The sequence below is a fragment of the Podarcis pityusensis genome (assembly GCF_964106645.2).
Source record: "Podarcis pityusensis genome assembly, chromosome: 17".
In the NCBI taxonomy this organism is placed as follows: domain Eukaryota; kingdom Metazoa; phylum Chordata; class Lepidosauria; order Squamata; family Lacertidae; genus Podarcis; species Podarcis pityusensis.
Window position 1 is genome coordinate 13897923 of NC_138042.1, and position 23985 is coordinate 13921907.

Sequence of the window (23985 nt, forward strand, 5' to 3'; positions counted from 1 at the left end):
CTGAGGGATCTAAACTGGCGTATTCGCGTCCCTTACCTCCACAGAGAACGGGGAATGATTTCTTCACGTTGCAGTCGAGACGGCTTGGCGATCCTTCAGCGTCCCCCTTCGGATCTGCGCAAGGAGACAGTGTGGTTTGAGGAGCCCGGGCGAGGTAAGGTCTCTCGAGAAGAAGGCTGAACCTCAGGCGACCAGAGATCTCTCTCGGGCTCCTTGCTAGTTTAGCACCAAGTAAAAATCGTTTTATTTTTGTTTATTTTTAACAGAAAAAAGCGTGGCCAGCTTCCCTTGCTTTCCGTTTCGGCTAGCGGGATGCTGACGTCCTCTGGGCTCTGCGGGCAGAAGCTGACGACGCCCCGGGACGAAAACACGGCTGGGGAGGCCGGCTTCCAACGGAAAGCTAGACAAGCCCAGCTTGGCAAGCGCCTCCGCAGCTCCTGCTCTCCACACCCGCCACCAAAGGAGCCAACTCCTAGGGGCCGAGGTCCTGTTGCGCCCCCATAACATATTTGAGGTGGCGAGGCTCTCCCAAAGTTGATGAGCATTGCCATTCAAATGGCGTGCATGCGCTGCATCTTGTGATCGATTATGTGGAGCGGGACTTTCCTGCTCTCCCCCCCTCCACGTTTAATTCAAGTTGGCACCCCTGCCCCCCACCCCAAGAGAAGATCTCACGCTTATCCGACCCGGGGAAGCGAAAGGTGGGCTGTTGCGCCGCGTCTGCCGCTCGCCTGACAGCAGCAACGTCTCCCTTCCAAGCACCGCCCTCAACGCGGAAATGCGCGCAGCGGATACGCGCAAGCGAGCTCTCCCGTTCAGGCTGCCCGCTACCCGCAGCCTTGCCCCGATAGGGCCGCTCTCGGCCCGCCTCCCTTCCCTCCCCTTCACCGGCGGAGACCGGTTTGGGCCGAAAAGAAGCCGCCTGCTCCCTCTGCGCCACGCGCGCCTGTTCCCCGGCAGCGCAGCGGGCCGAAAGCGAAGTGGCTTCAGCTGCAGCCCCGTTTAAAACAAACAAAAACGCCGAGCGGCTTCCTGATTGGCTGCACGGTCGGGTCAGATGGTGGTGCGTGTTTTCCACCTAGCAATTTCTTCTTTGACGTTTCGAATGGAAACAGAAGGGGAGGAGAGAGAGTGGCTGGAGGAGGAGAAAAGGGGATGGCCGTGGGGTGTGATGATGATGATGATGGGGGGGAGAGAGTGCAGAGCGATCTCCTTCTAAAGCTCTTTTTTTCCTCTTCCTCCTCCCCTTCACTGAAACATGGTGTGGTCCAAACCAACAGGAGGACATCTACAGGGGACGGGAGGGGAGGAACGGAAGGGGAGTAACTTTTTGCGCCTGTGGGGACGCGGGCAACGTGAAACCTCCTTGGCAGAGTGCCAGGGAGCTGAACCTGCTTACATTAGGCTCTGGAGAGAGGAGCTCCCCTCCCCCAGCCACCCTCCCTCTCCGCCTCCCCCCCCCCCGCCCTTCTCCACACGCTGCTCTTCTCCCCCGGATGCCAGCAGCCAGCCCAACCCCCGGGCGCCAAGGAGAATCCGCGTGCGCGCTCCCTTCCAACGGACCCCTCGCAGCTTCGCCCCCGGAGCGACGGGCCCGATGGGCACCCGCGTCAAATGCACCATCCGCTGCGCCAGGCCCAAGAAGCTGCCGCGTCTCCTCAAGCCCCTTCTGGTGAAGCTCATCCGAGATCTCCTGAGGAACCCGAGCAGGAGAAGGCCGCTCCACCATTCCTTGGTGCTGATCGTGCGGAAGAAGCCATGCCAGCCCGCCGAGCCTGGATCCTCGGCCCGGAACAGGTAAGGGAATGGCGAATCTCTTTTAGACGCCTGTCTGCCTCTCTCTCTCTCTCTCTCCATCTCGCTCTCTCTCTCCCTCCCTCTCTCTCTCTGTTTGTGTGTTCTATCTATTCTATAGAACTCCTTTTCCTAGTGAACAAAAGCCAGGAAATTTCCATCGGCCAAGTCTCCCCTTCTTCCCCCAAGTGGTGAGCGCACTGTTAGAACTCCTGGAATCTGTTTACCCTGGTTAGGTTTAGAACTGCGGACATCTTTAATTCGAAAGTACCTCCATCGTGTCCCTGGTCTGGAGTCCTGAAAGGAACAGACAGCTCATCCGTAATCATTCTGTCTTTTGTTGGAGGCTAATTTTACCTTGAAATGCCCCTAAGTATGTATGCATGTGTAGAAAGAGATCTGGAGTATGTTTATTTGTGTGCTTTAAAGATGAGAGATTCCATGTGTTTTATGTATGGGGGGGGGGCTCATTTCGGTGAAAGATGAGACTCGCAGGTAAAACAAACGGCAGAAAGATAGATGAACGGCATATATCTTTGTACATTAGAAGCAGAACAAATAATCGGTCGGCTGCTTAAATGGGGACAAATCATTTTGAGAGAAGAATCTCACAAAAACACTCTTCACCACCAAACATTCATATCGAAAAGTCTCCTGAGGGTTGTCTAAGGAGTGAAATGAGATTACAGATAATTTGCATAATATTTCAGTGCAAAAAGAAATAGATTGCATTAATAAAAAAATAAAAAATAGGCCTCGAAGATCCGGCCTGCTTCTTTGTTTTCTCTTCCTAGATTAGGTAGGCCTATGCACATTAAAGCAGCACTGCACGTTCTGAAATTGTCGGTAGTCGTGGTTGGGGACCATGACATTTAGTCTCTTGCGATAACCACAATCGTTTATATTCTAGGGGGCTTTTTGTAAACTTAGTACTTATTATTTGGCTGTGAGGGCACAAAAGAGAGTTACTGAACTGTGCAAAGCTGAAGGTGTGTGTGGAGAAATCTTCTCCAAAATCCAGTATCTATCTTAATTACATTTTTGAGGTGCTCAGCTAGGAATAAATCTGAAAATGTCAACTCTTGTCACCCCCTCTGTTCAAATTTGTTGCTATTAAGTACAATTGCATGTTTGTTTGTTTTCCAAAGAGCTCATTATATTGCATGTTGACTTTCACTTTACAAAACTCCTTATTGTACGAAAAATAAAAACTCAATATTGTCCGATGTGGGGGACACTATATAATATTAGAAATGGTTTTTTAAATGGGGCAATATTTATTCCCAATGACCTCTGGGCATTAGCTGCGCGAATTAATTTCCTAGAAGGGAGCAAAACGTTATCCTCGCCTGGTGTGTGTGGGCTCCTTCGGAGCGTGGTCTCCTTCTGCGAAACAAAGGAACGTGCAATATTTTGAGGTTTATTTCGCTGGAAAGCTGATCTCCGAAATTAATTGCCGAAAGAATGAAATTCTGGGATCAAAATAGAAAGGCAAATTGGGAAATGCCGCGGATGGACAGACGCCTTGGAGTTGACAAGAGTTAAGCACTAACACAGGATATTTTGAAAGGAAATTGTCACAGTTATTTTACACTGATTTACTATTACTATTGTACAACTATTTCTAAGTTCAAATATGCACCATAGATATTCCTTGCGCAATAGGAAGATTTATAGATAAAGGCAGATGCATTTTACAGTGTCGACCCTCGTTTTTGAAGCTACACTCCTTTTCGGTAGTTTTTCAAGTACTTTCCTGAATTTCGTAAAGTAATGAATTCTCTATTCCACTTTAAATAAACTCTCTTTCTCGTGCTTTCACATTAAAAAAAATAGTTGTAATCATTACTATCGTTTGCAGAGAATCTCTGGGCAGTTTTTATGGGCCCGAGCCTGCCGAAAGTATATCATGTCGAGCAACACCGTTGGGGCGAGGACAAGGCAAAATTAAGCACTTTTGCCCAGTTTGAATATTAAAAAATAAAAGTAAAAAACAACAGGCATCTCCCACGGACTTCATTGTGCTAAAATTGCAAGCTAAAGAGCAAAGCGAAGAGGGAAATGGTTGAGCTAATAACTTGGAATAGCTGCACTGGTTCGTGGTTGCCTGGTTCGCCTTCTGGCAATTGCCGCTTTAGAACAGCAATGCGGATGGTCTGTCTTCAACCCACTCCCCTCTGCAAAATATTTTATTATAATGGAAAACCGTTATTTTCTCAACTCTGACTAGAATTAGAGGTCACCAAAGCAGCAAGTTTGAGGCACAATCCTACGCGCATCTACTCAGAAGTAAGTGGTACTGAATTCATTCGGGTTTTCCTGCGCGGATCATGCTACGAGGCGTTTATTGCACCCCACCCCTGTGCACGCTTACGCTGTACCCTATGCATGCAACCCTATGTGCATTTGCACGGGAGTAAGCGCTGCTGAATGCCATAGGCCTTCCTTCCGATTAAGCACATAGGAGCGCAGTAAGCATTTTAGAGTGCTGCGAGATTCTTCGCTGCAGTAAAGGAATTGGATTTCCCCGTTGGAATCTACTGGATTCCTGTTACAGTTATGTCTCTTCTCAGAATTCCGACGATAGTAACCTCCTCAGAAAAAAGCTGGAATGCAAACCAGATGCGTTTGCATCCGCTGTAGCTCGGTGCGCTCTGGTCAGACCAGATCTCTACAGATTTAGGCCATCCTTAACGCCCCCCCCCAACTAGGATCTTCGGATCCCGCCCAGTTTGCCCGCCTTACAACGCAATCCTGAGCGACGATCCCAGAGTGTTCAGTGAGAATTGCTCCCTCGTAAGCCTGGATTGGGCCTTTGCAGTCCTGAGAAGTAAGGCTGCAATCTTACTCCCACGTAAACAGAGTTAAAACTGCAGCCTTAGCGCTGCTCACCCAGGAGTAAACCCGCTTTGACTTCAGTAGCACTTACTTCTGAGTAAACATACTTCTGAGCGCAGGACCGGGCTCCACACGCCTGCGTCCCGCAACAATTGAACCAACAGTCTAGCTGCTGCTGATCAGCTGGAGTGGCCGACCTAATGGTTCCGATCCAAAGTGCGCGCGCAGAGCATCCCGCGCACGGAGCGCAAGCGGCGCGTCTGGAGCAAACATAGTGTCACCCTATTCACTTCCGTAGAGTGCTCTCTGGTGGGGAGGGGGCTCGAGGGGGGCTCGTTGCAGGTGGGAGAGAGGGCTGCGCGGCTCCCTTTGCCAGCCTCGGGAATCTGTCGGAATTCCGGGGAGCGGGGCCCAGCATTTGGGGTGTAGGCAGGCGAGGAGCGGGTCTGCATGCAGAAGGAGCCACAGGTAAAAGAAACACGCCTGCGCGCATCCTTCTGGTCATTCCTCTATAAAGCCTGTGAGAGGCGAGGGGCGGCGCGTGGCCTTGCAGGAGGTATTTTGCAGGATCACGCGCACCCAGGGGACTTAGCAGTCCCCGCCTATCCCCACCCAATCATTCTATGACACCTGGATGGGGAGATGGGGGGTTGTTTGGGGACACAGGCAACCGGCCCTGCCCCTGATTTTTAAGAGGGTTGCTCCTGTTAGCAGAGGAATTGAAAACAGGAACTTGGAGATTTCAGAAATGAAGTCGTTGCTGAACGAAGTAGGCGAGTGAGCTCCTGATAGAATAAACACCACTATCACATACTGTATGTATAAATATATGTGTATATATATATATATACTTTAAAAAGGAAGTTGCGCAATCCTCTCTTGCAAGCAAGATGTCCTCCCTCCTTGCCTTCAGGAGGATCAAAATGGAGCACAGCTCTTTTTGTATTAGAATTGTTTTAATATGAAAAACAAAAGCAAGGTTTTCCAGAGTGGGCCTGGAACAAATCTTGAGACAATAAACTATGAAAAGGCAGGAAAGGGTCCCTTCTTAAACGTATAGGAAGTGGATTTTAATTAATTAATTTACTTATTTACTCCTAGAATGCATTAAGCTGGTTGTAGCGGTGTGCCTCAGTTTCCCCGTCTGTCAATGGCGAGAGAGGAAGAGGCCGTATTTCAACGGCGCCTGCGTGAGTTTAAGGAGATGGTCAGCGAATCCGCCTTTGTCTCGGATCCTGCAATCCTCTCATACACTGAAAAGCAAAGGCTGCTGATTTTACTCTCAAGCGAAGGTGGCAGAGAACTCTGTTCTTGTGAAATTCTTCCCTCTCTGGCTCCCTTTCTCCAGAGTAGTCTCGATAAGGTGAATCGCGTTAGCTGTGGGATTCAGAGAAGGAAGATCAGGTGAAATCAAATGAGCCCCCGCCTTGCCACCCAATGAATAGCAAAGAAGAGGGGCGGCCCTCGCCCCTCAAAGGAGCTCCTTCCAACACACACACACACACACACACACCGCGCACCGCCAGGTGAAACCCCGGAGATCTGCTGCCAGTCAGTGTTGGGCAATATATACTGACCTATATATTGACCAGTGGCCTGACTCTGTATGAGGCAGTTTCTGCGTTCCCAGGTGTCTGTCCTCTTTAATTTAAAGCGCAATCCAGCATGCATGGATAGGTCAGTGATCACTGTCACCTGTGCCCTGACCCTTTACACGCTGATCCAAACCGACACGAGCAGGGCGCTGGGCGACCTGGCTGCGAATGAAGGGCATTTTAAACCAATGCCGTTCACTGCGGAGTGAACGTGGCCTGGATCCGGCTCTCAGAGTCTTTGCGTTCGCTCTGGTCCCAGCAGCCCCACTGATTTCAGTAGGGCCCGTTCCTATGACCGGCGCGCAGACGGCAGATAAACTCTGCCATCGGAGTAGCTTGAAGCGCCAGGAACTCTGTATCTCTACAGTCGCTTTAAGCACCATTTTTTGTAGGCCCGGAAAGCCTAAACACTTGGGATGAGTGTTCTTTGGGTGTTCATCCCATTTAATGATAATGATAATAAATTGATAGTAAGGTGGGGGGGGGGGACTCAAAGTCACCGTCTTTCCACCCTCCCCTGAAGATAATATTTCTCTCTTTATTACAAATTGCATGCTCTTCCTTAAATTTATATACTGTTTTATAATAAAAAGCTCTCAGAATATTCCACAATTAAAAAGACTTAATGAAATAAAAATATAAAACATCAAATAATCAAACAGCATTTAGAAAGCAGGAAGTAAATAAAGAACAATTTGTTTTAAAACATTTTAGTAGAGGCTCCGCCGTCTTTATCGCTCCTGTTGAACTTGACCAGGCTTAACGCATTTGGGGGCTCCTATTCCCCTGGCAATTGACAAGGCGGACCATTCTGAATGAAGGCACTTTGGTTGTTTCACATGGGATGCCAGAATACTCTTCCTTTCCTCTCTCCAAAACCAAGGCTGTGTAGGGAAGCGCTTGTTTTTGCTTTCGTTTTCTTTTTTCCATTTTAATTTTAAGCTCTCAAACTCATTCTGCTTGAGAGAGGCCTACTGCTTGAACTCAAACCTTTCTCTCCAGTGATGCCTTGGAGCTAAACTACATATCGCACAACCCCTTTTTGGAATTCGCTGCCAGGCGAAGCCGGCATGGCGGTTGGGCTAGAGTAGACGGACTGAGACTGGAAAGGCGCGAATTCGTAGGAGACGGGCCTCTTGGCCATGTTTATCTCAATGGCTCCGTTTAGAGAGTTCAAAGGCTGCCGAGCTGCCAGGGCACACGCAAGTGGCAAAGGGTGGATCTTCTTCTTTGACAATCCCTCGTAGACGAGTAAGATTGTCTTCCATGAACACGATTTTAACAGAGTGTCCGTAGGTGACTGTGGAGGCCAGTTCTGGATCCACACCTCCTTCTACAGTGGGACATAGGTTTCCACGCGGGAGTTGATCCTGGTGAGGATTTGCCAAGCATGCCTTCCTCTTAGCACATTTCTCCCTTCCGGCCTGAGTTCGGGTGTCTTCAAAGTCCATGACACCTTTGGTAAAGGCTGTTCTCCAATTGGAGCGTTGGTAGGCCTATGTTTCCCAATTGTTGGTGTTTATACTACTTTTTTTTTTTTTAATTGCCTTTTGTTGACCACCAGCATTACGCTTTCCATTTTTAAGTTTGGAATAGAGTAGTTGCTTTGGAAGATGATAATCAGGCATCCGCACAACATGACCAGTCCAACGAAGTTGATGTTGAAGAATCATTGCTTCGACACTGGTGATCTTTGCTTCTTCCAGTACACTGACATTAGTTCTAAAGGGTGACTATCGCTTCCCTGACCTGTTGTTGTTTAGTCGTATCCGACTCTTCGTGACCCCATGGACCACGCCAGGCACTCCTATCGTCCACTGCCTCCCGCAGTTTGGTCAAACTCATGTTGGTCTCTTCGAGAACACTGTCCAACCATCTCGTCCTCTGTCGTCCCCTTCTCCTTGCATCAGGGTCTTTTCCAGGGAGTCTTCTCATGAGGTGGCCAAAGTCTCGGAGTCTCAGCTTCGGGTTCTGTCCTTCCAGTGAGCCTCCCTGACGTATTTGTGGGTTATTCGCTGTTGGAAGCGGATGCCTCTTACTTTAGAGATGGTAAACAGCTCTTCATATATTCTTCTTCCATTTATTGATTGGTTTTTGTTTACTACAACTGCTGACGAAAGTGGGAGTGGGAGCCACCTCGAAATGTTGAAATATGAAGTGCACCTCGTGTTCAGTGTGCCAGCCAGCCAGCCAGCCCTGCCCTTTTCTAAGGCACGCCATTCCGCCCCTTGATCCAGCCATCCTTTTTGCCTTCCCTCGCCCGCCCTTTAAGAAGCGGAAGGCATTCCGTGGCCAATGAGCGTGTGCTTTCTTCCTCGGCGGAGATTCCACTTGAGGGTCCCCCCACAGTCAAAATATTATTTGATTGCTTGTAGCTGTACAAACTTTTGGGTCCCCCAAGCTTGTTGCTTCCTCTGTCGTGTGTCTGGATGGTGCCCTTTTGGCTAGCTGGGAGAACCTGCCTGTTCTTCCTATGCAGGTATGGGCGTTGCCAGGCTTTATGTTGGGGTAGGTGGAGCAGAAACTCAGTTAAGTATTTTTATTGATTTACTTGATTTGCTTGCACCCCTCGGCTACGCCAAGTATGTTGGGTGATAAAGATCATCATATTCTGCCCACTTCCTCTGGGGAGCTGAAGAGACTTTTCAGGCCTCTCTCTCATTGGCAGATGAGCCTTTCAGATGCCTTAGGAAATTCCCCAGTAACTGCCGCTGCTTGAGGGTCCCACCTCAGCTTTAACCATAGAAACCAATAAAATATTTGAGGGGGCAGGCCCACCCCCCTTGTTAATGGGCATTCCCATTCAAATAGTTTCCTTGTGCCATGTGATTGATTATGTGGGGCGCTGCTTACCCCCCCCCAATATTTTATTGAAGTTGGCACCCCTGACTATAACTCTGCATTAGTGTGGGGTGTGGGGGTGTGGCTGGGGGGTGCGAGCGAGGGGGTTACTTTTTCCTTTTTTTTCTTGTTGTTGAAACGCCCATCTTAAGAACCAAGGTGAAACGGTTTGAGTTTCCAGAAAAGGCAATTGAGAGGTGTCATGGGAGAAGTTTTATGGAGTTCAATTTGGCATGGAGAAAGGGAAAAGAGGAAGGCTTTTTCCCCTCCCTCTCTCCTTGACACCAGAATTCGTGACATGCAATGAAGCTGAATTTTGGGCGGTTCGGAGCGCATACGGCGCGCGGTCCGACTAAGGAATTGGCTCCCGCAGGAGGCCGTGAGATCGCCACCAACTTGAATGGCTTTCAAAAACGATTGGGCAAGCCAGGGAGGAGAGAGCGATGGGTGGCTAGCTGCCATGATGGCTCGGCTCTGCCTCCCTCGTCAGAGGCAGCAAAGCTTCAGAAGACCAGTTGTTGGAAAACACAGGAGGGGAGAGGGCTCTGGTGCTCAAAACCTGCTTGAGGGTTTCTCATTGGCTGGTCAAGGGCCGGGGTGGGACATTGGTCTGATCTAGCCGGCTCTTATGCTGTGTGTGTGTGTGTGTGTGTGTGTGTGTGTGTGTGTGCATGCATGTGTTTGTAAGCTACAAGTACAGTGGTACCTCGGGTTAAGAACTTAATTCGTTCTGGAGGTCCATTCTTAACCTGAAACTGTTCTTAACCTGAGATACCACTTTAGCTAATGGGGCCTCCCGCTGCCGCCGCGCGATTTCTGTTCTCATCCTGAAGCAAAGTTCTTAACCTGGGGTACTATTTCTAGGTTAGCGGAGTCTGTAACTTAAAGCGTCTGTAACCTGAAGCGTCTGTATCCCAAGGTACCACTGTATCCCTTGGCTAACCCAAGCCACAGGTCCAATGACATGGGCGTAGCCAGGATTTATTTTAAGGGGGCAGGCTTTATGTTGGGGGGTGGGGCAGAACCGAGTTATCTACGATGCAATCGGTCAGTGAGTTAAGTATTTTTATTTACTTACTTGATTTGGGGGGGGGCGGGCAGCTGCCGCTTGCACCCCCGGTTATGCCCAAGACCTGTGATCCGCCTGGCAATGGATGTGACCCTCCTCCTCTCCCCTCTCCCTCCTCTCCACGTGGAGCCCCTGCAAAGTCCTGAATGATTCCGCCTTCGAGACTGCAGCAGGAGGGTGGGAGCTGTCCAGACGCCGCAGGAGAGCACGATTTCGAAAGGTATTTTGTACTCTTAATATAGGCCTACTTGGAAAAAAGCTACAGGATCCTTCTGTCACAACAACACACTACACAGTTCTCTTGCAGACACACCAGTGTGGGACAAGCCAAATTTGGGAATTACTGATTTAAGAGTATTAACAAAACGCGTGAACGCCACATTAGCCCGAAAGCGAACTCTAGATTCTTTTCCACAGAAGATCTTTGCTGCTGAAGGATGGTGGCAACGTATTTCTAATGCAACCTTTTGATCAAAGAATGCTAAATTAACGAGGACAAATCATATTTTTTTTGCTGTTGGCTAAGAACTTTGCAAGTTTACTTTGGGTGTACCAAATATGTGTGGCAGAGTAGACAATTCATTTTACTTCGGGACAGTTTTGAGAAACTGCATGGTTTATAATTCATCACCTCCCTGCTCTTTCCCCCCTCGCCCAATTCCCAGAAATGTTCGCAAAGCAAAAATTTTAATACGTAGGAGCTTCTCAGAGGTTAAAAAGTGCGATTCCTTCTATCACGCTTGAAATTTGTGTGTGAATTCACAGAACCAGAGAAGTGTAAGGTTGGAAAGGACTCTGAGGGTCATATAACCCACTATCTGAAATGCAGAGAGCCGTCCAACCCCTGTTTAAAAACAATCCGATGAAGGAGAGTCCACCACCTTCGGAGGAAGTCCGTTCCGCTGTCCAACAGCCCTTACTGTCAAAAGGTTCTTCCAGATGTTTAGGTAGAATTGTTGTTGTTGTTTAGTCGTTTAGTCGTGTCCGACTCTTCGTTACCCCATGGACCAGAGCACGCCAGGCACTCCTGTCTTCCACTGCCTCCCGCAGTTTGGTCAAACCCATGCTGGTAGCTTCGAGAACACTGTCCAACCATCTCGTCCTCTGTCGTCCCCTTCTCCTTGTGCCCTCCATCTTCCCCAACATCAGGGTCTTTTCCAGGGAGTCTTCTCTTCTCATGAGGTGGCCAAAGTATTGGAGCCTCAGCTTCGAGATCTGTCCTTCCAGTGAGCACTCAGGGCTGATTTCCTTAAGAATGGATCGGTTTGATCTTCTTGCAGTCCATGGGATTCTCAAGAGTCTCCTCCAGCACCAGAATTCAAAAGCATCAATTCTTCGGCGATCAGCCTTCTTTATGGTCCAGCTCTCACTTCCATACATCAGTACTGGGAAAACCGTAGCTTTAACTATACGGACCTTTGTCGGCAAGGTGATGTCTCTGCTTTTTAAGATGCTGTCTAGGTTTGTCATTGCTTTTCTCCCAAAAAGCAGGCGTCTTTTAATTTCGTCACCAAATTAAAATTAGCTAGAATTACCTTTATTGTAATTTGAATCCATTGCTACCCACCTGAGCAGCAGAAAACAAACTTTCTCCATCATCCACGATCTGACAGCCCTTCAGGTATTTGGAGATGGTTATCATATCACCCCTCAAAACGCTCCGAGGTGTTTTATGGAAAGCAATCCAAAATTTGGGATTAAATAAGTAAATACAAACAAAACTTTGGAATCTCCCCTCCAGCCTAAAGCTAAACAACGAAAAAGTCAGGCGATCAGATTTATTTTAGCAAAAATGCAAAAGGGTATTGAGGTACATTTCACCCTAATCGGTCTCTAGCACACGGGACCACATGCAGGGCGATGAAATCTTGTCTCATCCCTTGGGCTGCTGAAGCAAAGCCTGTGCTGTCGCCGTTCGTCAGCAAATCCCTCGGCTTTCCCTCTGCTCTTCAAGAAAGGAGCTGCAGCGAGGCCACCCTGCTCATTGAACTCACAGCGCGATTTTATACACCTCTACTCAGAACTAAGCTCCACTGTGTTCAATGGGACTTACTCCCAGGTAAGTGCGTATAGCATTCAGCCTAAGGAAGCTGCTTTGAAATCACTCAGCGTGTGGAGAAGCCTGGAGATGCATTTACCACAAGGAAGCCTTGGAGAGACATTAAAAAAAGAGAGAGAAAAAACTAGGGAAAGCCACTGAGAACTTGGGGACTTCTGACTCATTTTGCGGACCCTAATAATGGAGCTCTCTAGCAGTCGCCCTTGGTCTTTGCCCCATTTTATCCGCAAAAAACCCTGCGGGGTAGGCTAGGGTGAAAAGCAGCGGTCAAGTGGTACACACAAATACACATTAGTAGCAGTAGTCATTATATCCTGGCGTTCTCCGAAGCTGGGATTCAACGTGGTTTCGTGGAGTGGCTTCTTTTCCTCAACTTAGAAGCTCTCCACGCCCCCAGCCGTCGAAGAAAGGAGGGAGGAAAGCAAATGGGGGCGCAGTGTGGAAAGAGTAGTGGGAGATTTAGAGAGAGGGGATAGGCACGCTCGTGGAGAGAGAGAGAAAAAACAGTCCCGTTGAGCTCCATGGAAACCTGAGCGGCCGCCACCTGTGCGCATCAGGGCTTGGGTCCTGGGACATTGTTGCAGGCTGAAGTCCCCAGGATGAGGGACGGCGCCCTTCCATATTTGTCTGGACTCATCCAGCATGACTGGGGAGGGGGGCGGTACACCTTCAGGGTCAAAGGCTGCCCATCCTCGGCCTGCTAAGCAAGTTTACTTCGGAGTAAATATCGCCGAGTTCAGTTCAGGCGCCTTCCTATGGCTCTTAGGCCGTTGCCTTGCGTCTGGTTGATTGGAAAGCAAATCTCGCTGCCTGCTTCCGTGAGATTTCCTCCATCATCGCGCATAGAACTATATATAGGATGTTCTTTTTCTGAGGTTCTCAGTTCTATGCATGGTGCTATTATTATTTAGATTTATAGTCCAGCCCTTCACCCAGAACTTCCCCAGGGTGGTAAACTACATTCCTTTAGAACAGAAGAAATCATTTAAACATAAAATCATTATAAGGGGGGCGGGAGAGAAACTGACGGCAAAGGAATATGGCTCTTTATATGAGCTGCATAACCTGTATATGATCGGAGAGTAAGCCTCATTGAACTTGCTTCTGCGCAAGCAAGCATAAAGATTTAGGCCGCTGCTTCATATTGAGGGAGCTCTCCGGGGCAAGGACTCCCAGTTCTAAGACTTGGGTCCAAGTGCATGAGACTATAAGATGTCTTGTGTCTAAAATGGCTTTGCTTTACCAATGAGCGGCTAGAGGCTCAACACTTCTGGGGGGAGGAAGAGGAAGGGAGCAGGGGAGAGTGCGACTTTCATTCATAACTTGATCCCCACCCCTTGCATCTCTATCTATCTATCATCTATCTATCTATCTATCTATCTATCTATCTATCTATCTATCTATCTATATCTCGATCTCTCTTTCTATTTATCTATCATCTACATTGTGCAATTCTTTTTTAAAATTATATTTTATTAAATTTTCAAAAGTTTAACATACGATCCTCTTGTTAGCTCAGTTGGTTAAAGCGCGGTGCTGATGACGGTCAAGTTTGCAGGTTCGATCCCGTATGGGACAGCTGCATATTCCTGCCTTGCAAAGGGTTGGACTAGATGATCCTCAGGGTTCCTTCCTGTTCCACAAATCTATGATTCTATGATATACACTCCAATACGTAATATTTTTTCTTTCTGTTTCGTGGACTTCCCACCCCGTTTTCCGTGGTGTTTCTTTTCTATCTTTTATAGCATGACAACAATACTTTAATCTCTAATTCCTTCTGCTGCTCATAGTTCAAATCTTGCTCGCGAGTCCATCCATACAGCCATCCCGCAGTTTCTTTAAGGTCTGGAAGGGTTGCAGAAGGAGTGAGATGAAAGCCTGCAGCCCTGTTCAGGGAGAATTATTTGCAAGTGAAAGGGCTCTGGGCAGAGAATGAATCGAGACTTCTCTTTTATCCACCGGAAAGGCCACGTGCGCTTTTCGAGCTGATCTCATCTAAGTCAACCCATATCCACAAAGCATTCCCCCTCGCCCCAATGCATCTAGGCATCTAGAGAGAGCAATCTAGGCGCGGCAATGCAAGGAGACTTTTAAAAAGGCCCCCTCACTACAGCTTGCCACTATAGTAAATCTAACCGTCCGAACGCTCATGTAACGTGTGTTAACATTTAAGCTCAGGCGAGACGACCCAGTAACTCTCTCTGAAAAAAAAAAAAAAACAGCTTGGCAATGCCGCCCGCCTCCCCCTTCCGCCCTAGAGCAGAGCTCTGCAGGCTCGGTGCGGGCCAAGCAGGGCCGAGAGCCCCGCCCCGCTCTCGCTGAAAGTGCGCCTGTCATTTGTTGTCCGGGACGGGGCGGGCGCTGACTTTAGTTCCTGCACCCAATTGGATCAGCAGTGCGCGCACGGCAGCCGCGCGCGATCGAGGTGGGACCGCATCGCGTCTGCCTGCCTCGTGGACGCGCGTGGCGCACTCGGGATGGGGACGCAGCAAGCCAACGCGCTCACTCGCGCGGCCGCCGAAGGGAACTTGGCACAAGCGCGCAGGCTGCTGGACGCGGGAGCGGACCCCAATGGCCTGAACTGCTTCGGCAGGAGCGCGATCCAGGTAGTGGTCAGGGCGGAACGGGCTGCCTGTTTGACAATAAAAGGAAAAAAGGTGCTCAAACCGCGGCTTTCCGTCCTAAGTGCGGGCACGTATCTGGCGCGCACAGCGCGCTTGGAAACGTTGCAATGGAACCCCGGGGGATGGGTCGGTAATAGGAGAGCGAGAGAATCGGGGGGGGGCGGGGGGAATCTGTGAGCTTACCTCTGCTGCTGTCAAGAAAGATTTTGGAGAACAGGACAAATAAACTTTCTTTGTCGTTGTCAAGGGGACAGATTTAGGAAATTGCCCATAAAAGGTTTCTGAGTAGCCTAGCTCTGCTAAGCACCTTCTGAAATATATTTCCGCTTCAAGGGATTCCTCCCTTTTCAAAGTTATATATCTGCTTTCGTTTCTGGCGAGAGATATCCTCGCCTCCTCAACGAATCCCCGTATTAAATAGCAATTATCATCTTCTATCAAGCAGTCGTTTAGGACGTGCGCTTTCTCTAACTTACATTGGTCTTCAGCACGTGGCTTTCCGGGGAGGGCACGTACCCAGGAAATAAATAGAATTTCTCAACTGCCGGCGTGAATGGAGCGTCAAACTCCGGTCGCAAACGTGAGGCGATCGCGCCTTTGAGCAATTCGGGTTGCCTCGCAGCGGTCCCGACGGACCTCCATTTTAATCTGCATTATTCTACATCGCAGCAAAATGCTCTTGCCCACCTCCCAAAATGGCTGGCTTCTCTGTGGATGGCGACTGTTAGAAACACCCAGGAATTTGTGTGAAACCTATTTTTTTGCAAAGCTGATTTCTGTATTAATTTGTTGGAGGAGGAACAGACACTTTTGCAAAAATAAAATTAAAGGGTGGGGAGCCTCTGAGGCGCAAGACTGCCCGCGAGGTTTAAGCCCTGGAGAAAAGTATATATTATATTTCCTTTATAATAATAATCAGAAACCGGAAATGCTCCTAAAAAACATTATAACCAGAAAGGGGAAGGGGGTGTCTAGCTCTCGATCAACGCTTTGCGCAGAAGAGCTGATTCTTAGGCTGCAATCCTGTGCGCACTTAGCTGGAAGTAGGACCCTACTGAATTCGGTAGCACTTGCTTCTGAGTAGACATGGATAGGCATGCGCTATGAATGATCTTTTTCTCGATTTTTTTTGTTTTTGTTTTTTAAAAAGACACCTTTAACAACGCGAGTCCGTAGCTGGGAGTCAGCCCTATTGAATTTAATGGTACTTACTCGTGAGTAGGACAGTGCAGGTCAAATTATATGGAACTCAAGTATTTCTGAGAAGATATGGCTAGGCTTGGGCAGGGCTGTAAATTATTTTCCGATTTTTATTTTCATTTTTGCTCCTAACCGTTCTTGGAATTATATAGCTACCGGCGTTGCCGAATGTATCCCACAACTGTTTCCGTCTTTCAAATCTGATAAAAGTTCGACCATATAGTCCCATCAGCATGTGTCTCAGTATGGAGAAAGGGTGTCCCTCGGTGGTACAGCACAATATTTGCGTGGCGGGGTTGACTGTCCTGGAGAAACCGCTGGCTCAAACCCTGGAGAGCCGACTCCAAATACACTGCGATCTGCTCACAGTACAGTGGTACCTCGGGTTACATACGCTTCAGGTTACAGACTCCGCTAACCCAGAAATAGTGCTTCAGGTTAAGAACTTTGCTTCAGGATGAGAACAGAAATCGCGCGGCGGCAGCGGGAGGTCCCATTAGCTAAAGTGGTGCTTCAGGTTAAGAACAGTTTCAGGTTAAGAACGGACCTCCGGAACGAATTAAGTACTTAACCCGAGGTACAACTGTATAAAAAACCTGATAGTGGACCAAAGTTGTTGAGCTTTTGTTAGGAAGCCCAACTTTCCCCCCTATTTTTATTGGTGGGGGGGAGATCACTGAGGGGGCCAAAGATCTACCAGGATCTACCGGTAGATCACGATCATGCCAGGTCAGTGTAAAGAAAGGCTTCGCTAGATGGACCAGAGGTTTGACGGAGGATGGACCAGCGCCTAGGCGCGTTCCCAGCAGTGAGTAAGACCAGCACCCTCCGTTTCCTTCTCAAAACAGCGACCCTTGCAAGGCAAACTGCTCCCCCGCTCCTCATCACAATCCATCTGAATTCAATTGTGGTTTTCAGTTCGATTCCTTTGCGGAGGAGGGTGTAAAACGGAGGCTTGACATCAATAAATCTATTCAATAAATCTACTCAATCTAACGTTGAGATTCTCGCGTTAATAAAGTCCCACTAACTGAAACCACTCCTAAGTCAATTATTTCGTATTATAACTTTTTTGAAAAAATGTGTTACTTATTTAGAAGTACGGGGAAAAGGTCGGCAGGAGCTACTCTACAGCTGAGCGATCTTAAACCTCCTCGACTCCAACGGCAGTCGAATCGCCCATTGAGGTTTCCCCGATTGACACAACGGAGAGACAGCGGTGGATGGATGTTGTTTCTTGATTTCAGTTTGATTATCCAGTTAGTACAAGTGAGATACCAAAATTACTACCGTAAGAGACACGCGGTGCTTTCAGAATTATCAAATGGAACTGGGCATTTGTTCTTTTTGACGGTGCTCAAGGGCAGGATCCCTCTAAGGTTGCGCTAAAGTTGAGAGCCATAGCTGTCAACTTTCCCCCCTTTTAAAGGGAAATTCCCTTATTCCGAATAGGATTCCTCGCAAGAAGAGGGAAAAGTTGACAGCTATGTCCTGAGCCTGTCCACTTCGAAGTAAGACTCGCTAGGTCTCCATTCCCTCGTCCCCGAAATACCTATGCCAAAAGATTCAGGTAGGTAGCCGTGTTGGTCTGACGCAGTAGAAATATATTTTAAAAATATTTAAAAATGTCAACAGGTCTACCACACCTATCAGCCAATCACCCATTCCCACCACCCTTCTGAGTAATACCTCTCCCCACCCTCTCACTATATATATTAAGGTCTGGTGACTTCTGTTTCAGTGTATCTGAAGAAGTGGGCATGCACACGAGAGCTCATACCAAGAACAAACTTAGTTGGTCTTTAAGGTGCTACTGGGCAATTACAAAATAAATAAATAAATTCTACGCCAAAAGATTAGTGAAATTTAAGGTTGCAATCCTGCCCTTACAGACCTGGGAATAAGTCCCACTGAATTTAATAGGATTCTGAGTAGACCTGGTTAGGATTCTGCGGTAAATCTCATTGAACAAGTATACACTTGCCTGAGAGTAACCCCCTTTCTGCTTAATGAGGCTTATTTGGAGAGTGGTTGTATATTATTATTATTATTATTATTATTATTATTATTCTACCACTCTTCATCCGTAGATCTCAGGGTAGTTCACAACATAAAATTCCAATATTAAAAACCACAAAGTACACAATAAAAATAAGAACAAAACTTGTCTGACTGTGGTTAAGAAAGTGAAATACCTGGGGATTAACATGACAGCAAAAAAATTTATTTGGAATGGAATTTATTTAAAGATAACTATGAAAAATGTTGGGCTGAAGTGAAAAAAGATTTAGAAATTTGGTCAAATTTGAAGCTTTCACTGCTGGGCCGTATTGCTGCGGTAAAAATGAATGTATTGCCTAGAATGTTGTTTTTGTTTCAAACATTGCAAATTGTGGACAAAATGGACTGTTTCAAGAGGTGGCAGAGAGATATTTCTAGATTTGTCTGGCAGGGCAAGAAGCCCAGAATAAAATTTAAAATACTAACAGATGCAAAGGAAAGAGGTGGATTTGCCCTGCCAGACCTTAAACTTTATTATGAATCAGCAGCTTTTTGCTGGTTGAAAGAATGGCTGCTTCTTGAAAACACTGACATTTTGGATCTAGAAGGTTTTAACAATGTATTTGGATGGCATGCATATTTGTGGTATGATAAGGTCAAAGCACATAAAGCATTTAAAAATCATATTGTCAGGAAAGCTTTGTTTAATGTTTGGATAAGATATAAGGACTTATTGGAAAATAAAACCCCAAGGTGGCTGTCACCGATGGAAGCAAAAGCCTTGAAAAAGCTCAATATGGAGGTCAAATGGCCAAAATATTGGGAAATTTTAGAACAAGGTGGAGATAGATTGAAACTGCAGAGTTTTGAAAAACTAAAAAATAAAGTGCGAGACTGGCTTCATTATTATCAGAAAATGGAGGCATACAATTTGGACAAGAAAATTGGCTTCCAGGTGGAAAAATCAAAATTAGAAACAGAACTGTTAGAACCCAAAATTAAGAATTTGTCAAGAATGTATAACTTGCTGCTGAAATGGAATACTCAGGATGAAACGGTGAAATCTGCTATGATTAAATGGGCACAAGATGTTGGACATAATATTATGTTTGCTGACTGGGAACAGTTATGGACCACAGGTATGAAGTTTACGGCATGTAATGCCCTAAGAGAGAATATTATGAAAATGATATACAGGTGGTACATAACCCCAGTCAAGCTTGCAAAAATCTACCATTTGCCTGATAATAAATGTTGGAAATGTAAAGAAACTGAAGGTACATTCTTTCACCTTTGGTGGACGTGCCCAAGGATTAAGGTTTTCTGGGAGATGATTTATAATGAATTTAAAAAGGTATTTAAATATACCTTCTTGAAGAAACCAGAGGCCTTTCTCCTGGGCATAGTCAACCAATCGGTGTTAAAGAAGGACAGAACTTTTTTTATGTATGCTACAACAGCAGCAAGAATACTTATTGCAAAGCATTGGAAGACACAAGATCTACCCACACTGGAGGAATGGCAGATGAAAATGATGGACTATATGGAATTGGCGGAAATGACTGGCAGAATCCGAGACCAGGGAGAAGAGTCGGTGGAAGAAGATTGGAAGAAATTTAAAGACTACTTACAGAAATATTGTAAAATTAATGAATGTTAGAATGATGACGGATTGAAGTTAAGCGGTTTCTAGCAGTAATGGTTAAAAGAATGGAAAAATTGGTTTTTAATAGGTAAAAATTTAATGTTATAATATATTAAGACTAAAGATCAGGATTAAAAAGGAGGGAAATAAATTGCTGGACTAACAAACTGAATTGGAATACAAAAGAGGGAGGTATGAGGAGGTCCGGGAAACAAGTAAACGTAAAAGAAGTGATGAAAAGACGGAATTGTTTTTAACTGTTTTTTTCTTTTTTCTTTTTGTATTTTGTATTGTGTATTTTTCTTCTTATTGTTAATTTTTTTCTTCTTTTATTATTATTCATGTGATCATTTTCTTGTGAAACTTTAATAAATATTATTTAAAAATAAAAAAATAAAAAAATAAAAAAAGAACAAAACAAAACCGATAATCCCCACTCCCACAATTTACATTTACACCCCAACTTTCCTCAAAGGACCTCAAGGATGGAGTACATCTCCTCCTTGTGAGGTAGGTTAGGTTGAGAGGGAGTGACTGGCCGAAGGTCCCCCAGTGACCTTCATATATATATATATATATATATATATATATATATATATATATTCTATCATGAAATTAATAAAATCATATCTATAACTATTTGTGTGTGTGTGTGTTTGTGTGTGTGTTTATTAAATGGTTTTCTTGGGTCACAATAGAACATACAGTGTCTTTGTTTTCAGAGGCTGATTCAAACAAATCAGTCATATTCATAGCGAGACATTCCTGTTACAGGCAATATGGGTTTGAGGAAAAGGAGAAGAGGGGAGGAAAGGGGAAGGAATTAAAATTTCATTCTTGTACATAGTATATCAGGAAAGCTTTTTAGTCAGCATCACATAAACGCTTACTTTATTTATGGCTGGCTGGGGCGGCGGCGGAGAAACAAGAGGTCCCACGCGTGGTTGGTTTGCCGTGTGCTTTGTTTGGTGTAGGGGTTGCCTTAATGGGGATTTAAGGCCTCGTTTCCCGGATCCTAGCCTAGCACCCTAACCACTACACCACACTGCCTCTCTTGCACTGTACCATTGCACTGTCAATCTGCATCCAACCCCAAGGGCTGAATTATTATTTCACTCTCTCTGTGGCGCTGGGTGAGCTCCCTTTCCACCTATTCAGTCCTGTATTATTATTATTATTATTATTATTATTATTATTATTATTATCTCCTGCTATTATTTTGATGCCAAGTCTGGATCCATCCCTTAAGGAGATGAACCCGGAGTAGCTCACAGCAGCCCCTCGGTCTTGGGGGTGTTGTTGTTGTTTAGTCGTTTAGTCGTGTTTGACTCTTCGTGACCCCAGGCACTCCTGTTTTCCACTGCCTCCCACAGTTTGGTCAAACTCATGCTGGTAGCTTCGAGAACACTGTCCAGCCATCTCATCCTCTGTCGTCCCCTTCTCCTTGTGCCCTCCATCTTTCCCAACATCAGGGACTTTTCCAGGGAGTCTTTTCTTCTCATGAGGTGGCCAAAGTCTTGGAGCCTCAGTTTCAGGATCTGTCCTTCCAGTGAGCACTCAGGGCTGATTTCCTTAAGAATGGAGAGGTTTGATCTTCTTGCAGTCCACGGGACTCTCTTTTTTTTAAAAAAATTAATATTTATTAAAGTTTCACAGAAAAGGAATCACATTAATAAAAAAAGGAAAATTTAAAAAGAAAAAGAAAAATACACAATACAAAAATACAAAAAGGAAAAAGAAAAAACAATTAAAAACAATTCCGTCTTTTCATAACTTCTTTTACATGTACTTGTTTCCCGGACCTCCTCATACCTCCCTCTTTTGTATTCCAATTCAATTTGTTAGTCCAGCAATTTCTTTCCCTCCTTTTTAGTCCCAATCCTTAATCCTAATATATTATAACATTAAGTTTTTACCTATTAAAAACCAATTTTTCCGTTCTTTTAACCTTTTTAATCCTAATCCTTAATCTTGATATATTTATAACTTTAAAACCTGTACAGCTAGAAGCCACTTAGCTTCAATCCAACATCACTCTAACATTCATTAATTTTGCAATATTTCTGTAAATAATCTTTAAATTTCTCCAATCTTCTTCCACCGACTCTTCTCCCTGGTCACGGATTCTGCCAGTCATTTCCGCCAATTCCATGTAGTCCATCATTTTCATCTGCCATTCCTCCAGTGTGGGTAGCTCTTGTGTCTTCCAATACTTTGCGATGAGTATTCTTGCTGCTGTTGTAGCATACATAAAAAAAGTTCTATCCTTTTTTAACACCAATTGGCCGACTATGCCCAGGAGAAAGGCCTCTGGTTTCTTCAAGTAGGTATATTTAAATACCTTTTTTAATTCATTATATATCATCTCCCAGAAAGCCTTAATCTTTGGGCACGCCCACCAAAGGTGAAAAAATGTACCTTCAGTTTCTTTACATTTCCAACATTTATTATCGGGCAAATGGTAGATTTTTGCAAGCTTGACTGGGGTTATGTACCACCTGTATATCATTTTCATAATATTCTCTCTTAGGGCATTACATGCCGTAAACTTCATACCTGTGGTCCATAACTGTTCCCAGTCAGCGAACATGATGTTATGTCCAACATCTTGTGCCCATTTAATCATAGCAGATTTCACCGTTTCATCCTGAGTATTCCATTTCAGCAGCAAGTTATACATTCTTGACAAATTCTTAGTTTTGGGTTCTAACAGTTCTGTTTCTAATTTTGATTTTTCCACCTGGAAGCCAATTTTCTTATCCAAATTGTATGCCTCCATTATCTGATAATAATGAAGCCAGTCTCGCATTTTGTTTTTTAGTTTTTCAAAACTCTGCAATTTCAATCTGTCTCCATCTTGTTCCAAAATTTCCCAATATTTTGGCCATTTGACCTCCATATTGAGCTTTTTCAAGGCTTTCACTTCCATTGGTGACAGCCACCTTGGAGTTTTGTTTTCCAATAAATCCTTGTATCTTATCCAAACATTAAACAGTGCTTTCCTGACAATATGGTTTTTAAATGCTCTATGCGCTTTGACCTTGTCATACCACAGATATGCATGCCCAGTCCACGGGACTCTCAAGTGTTTCCTCCAGCACCATAATTCAAAAGCATCAATTCTTCGGCGATCAGCCTTCTTTATGGTCAAGCTCTCACTTCCATACATCACTACTGGGAAAACCATAGCTTTAACTATACGGACCTTTGTTGGCAAGGTGATGTCTCTGCTTTTTAAGATGCTATCTAGGTTTGTCATTGCTTTTCTCGCAAGAAGCAGGAGTCTTTTAATTTCGTGGCTGCTGTCACCATCTGCAGTGATCATGGAGCCCAAGAAAGTAAAATCTCTCAATGCCTCCATTTCTTCCCCTTCCTCGTCGTGGGGGTACCTCCGCTTTAATTCAGAACACTGAAAATGGAATACATAGAATCGGACCACACAGCTAGTGGCAATCCTAGGCGGAGCGCGGCGCTGGCGCCTGATTGACGGCGCATCTCTTCTCCTTTGCCTTCTAGGTCATGAGGATGGGGGACCCGCGCGTGGCCGAGCTGCTGCTTCGATGGGGAGCTGATCCCAACGTGCCCGATCCCTCCACCGGCTCCTGCCCCGCGCACGACGCAGCCCGGGAAGGCTTCCTGGACACGCTGCGCGTGCTGCGCTCAGGCGGAGCGCGACTCGACCTGCCCGACCGCAGAGGGCGCCTCCCGGTGGACGTGGCTGAAGAGAATGGGCACCGCCACGTCGTGCGTTATCTGGCCCGGCTGGCGATCGGGGAATCCTGGAGATAATCCAGCAACGATCTAATGCTATCGTCAATGTTGCTTATGCTTATGGTAGCACTTCTCCCTTGCATTATTTTGCATGGGTCTTCTTTGCCAAAAAATAAAGTTTTTTTTGCAGTAAGTTGCCCCTTCCTTCCTTCCTTTTTTCCTTCCTTCCTTCCTTTTTTCCTTTTTTCCTTCCTTCCTTCCTTCCTTCCTTTCTCAGCAACAGCCGGAGGGCCTACTGTTCCCAAGCCTGTTTCGGAGCAAGACACACATTTAGAGAGGATCCCCCCCCCCAAACGCTGCAAAATATATTTCCGGGGGGGGGATCAGGCTCACGCTGTTCATTTGCTGTCCTTTATGCCTGCAGTTGCGATACAGGGCACACACACAAAAAGAGTTCCAGTTAAGGGGCAGGAAAAAGGAGGAGTTTATAATACTTAAAATAACTCAGTTGGAATAAGACGTTTGTTCTCCACACCAAGCCTGACGCGGATTTGAATTGCAGAAAGTAGAGTTTGTAACATTGCAACCGCATAAGCATTCAGGGG

The 23985-nt window shown here is 46.1% G+C and overlaps 1 protein-coding gene and 1 long non-coding RNA gene across 3 annotated transcripts in view; both read left to right on the plus strand.

Moving 5' to 3' along the window:
- Positions 1 to 23985, plus strand: part of LOC308466806 — a 219982-nt gene that overhangs the window by 121781 nt on the left and 74216 nt on the right. The window lies entirely within an intron of this gene.
- LOC308466782 (cyclin-dependent kinase 4 inhibitor B-like) lies at positions 957 to 23573 on the plus strand. 2 transcript variants are annotated; one of them, XM_080987977.1, is made up of 2 exons: positions 957 to 1797; positions 23186 to 23573. In XM_080987977.1, exons 1-2 carry the CDS (start codon positions 1615 to 1617, stop codon positions 23456 to 23458), a joined length of 456 nt encoding a protein of 151 aa, XP_080844103.1. In that variant the 5' UTR covers positions 957 to 1614; the 3' UTR covers positions 23459 to 23573. The 2 variants fall into 2 exon arrangements, with proteins under 2 accessions (XP_080844103.1, XP_080844104.1); XM_080987978.1 differs by lacking the exon at positions 957 to 1797 and adding an exon at positions 14606 to 14805.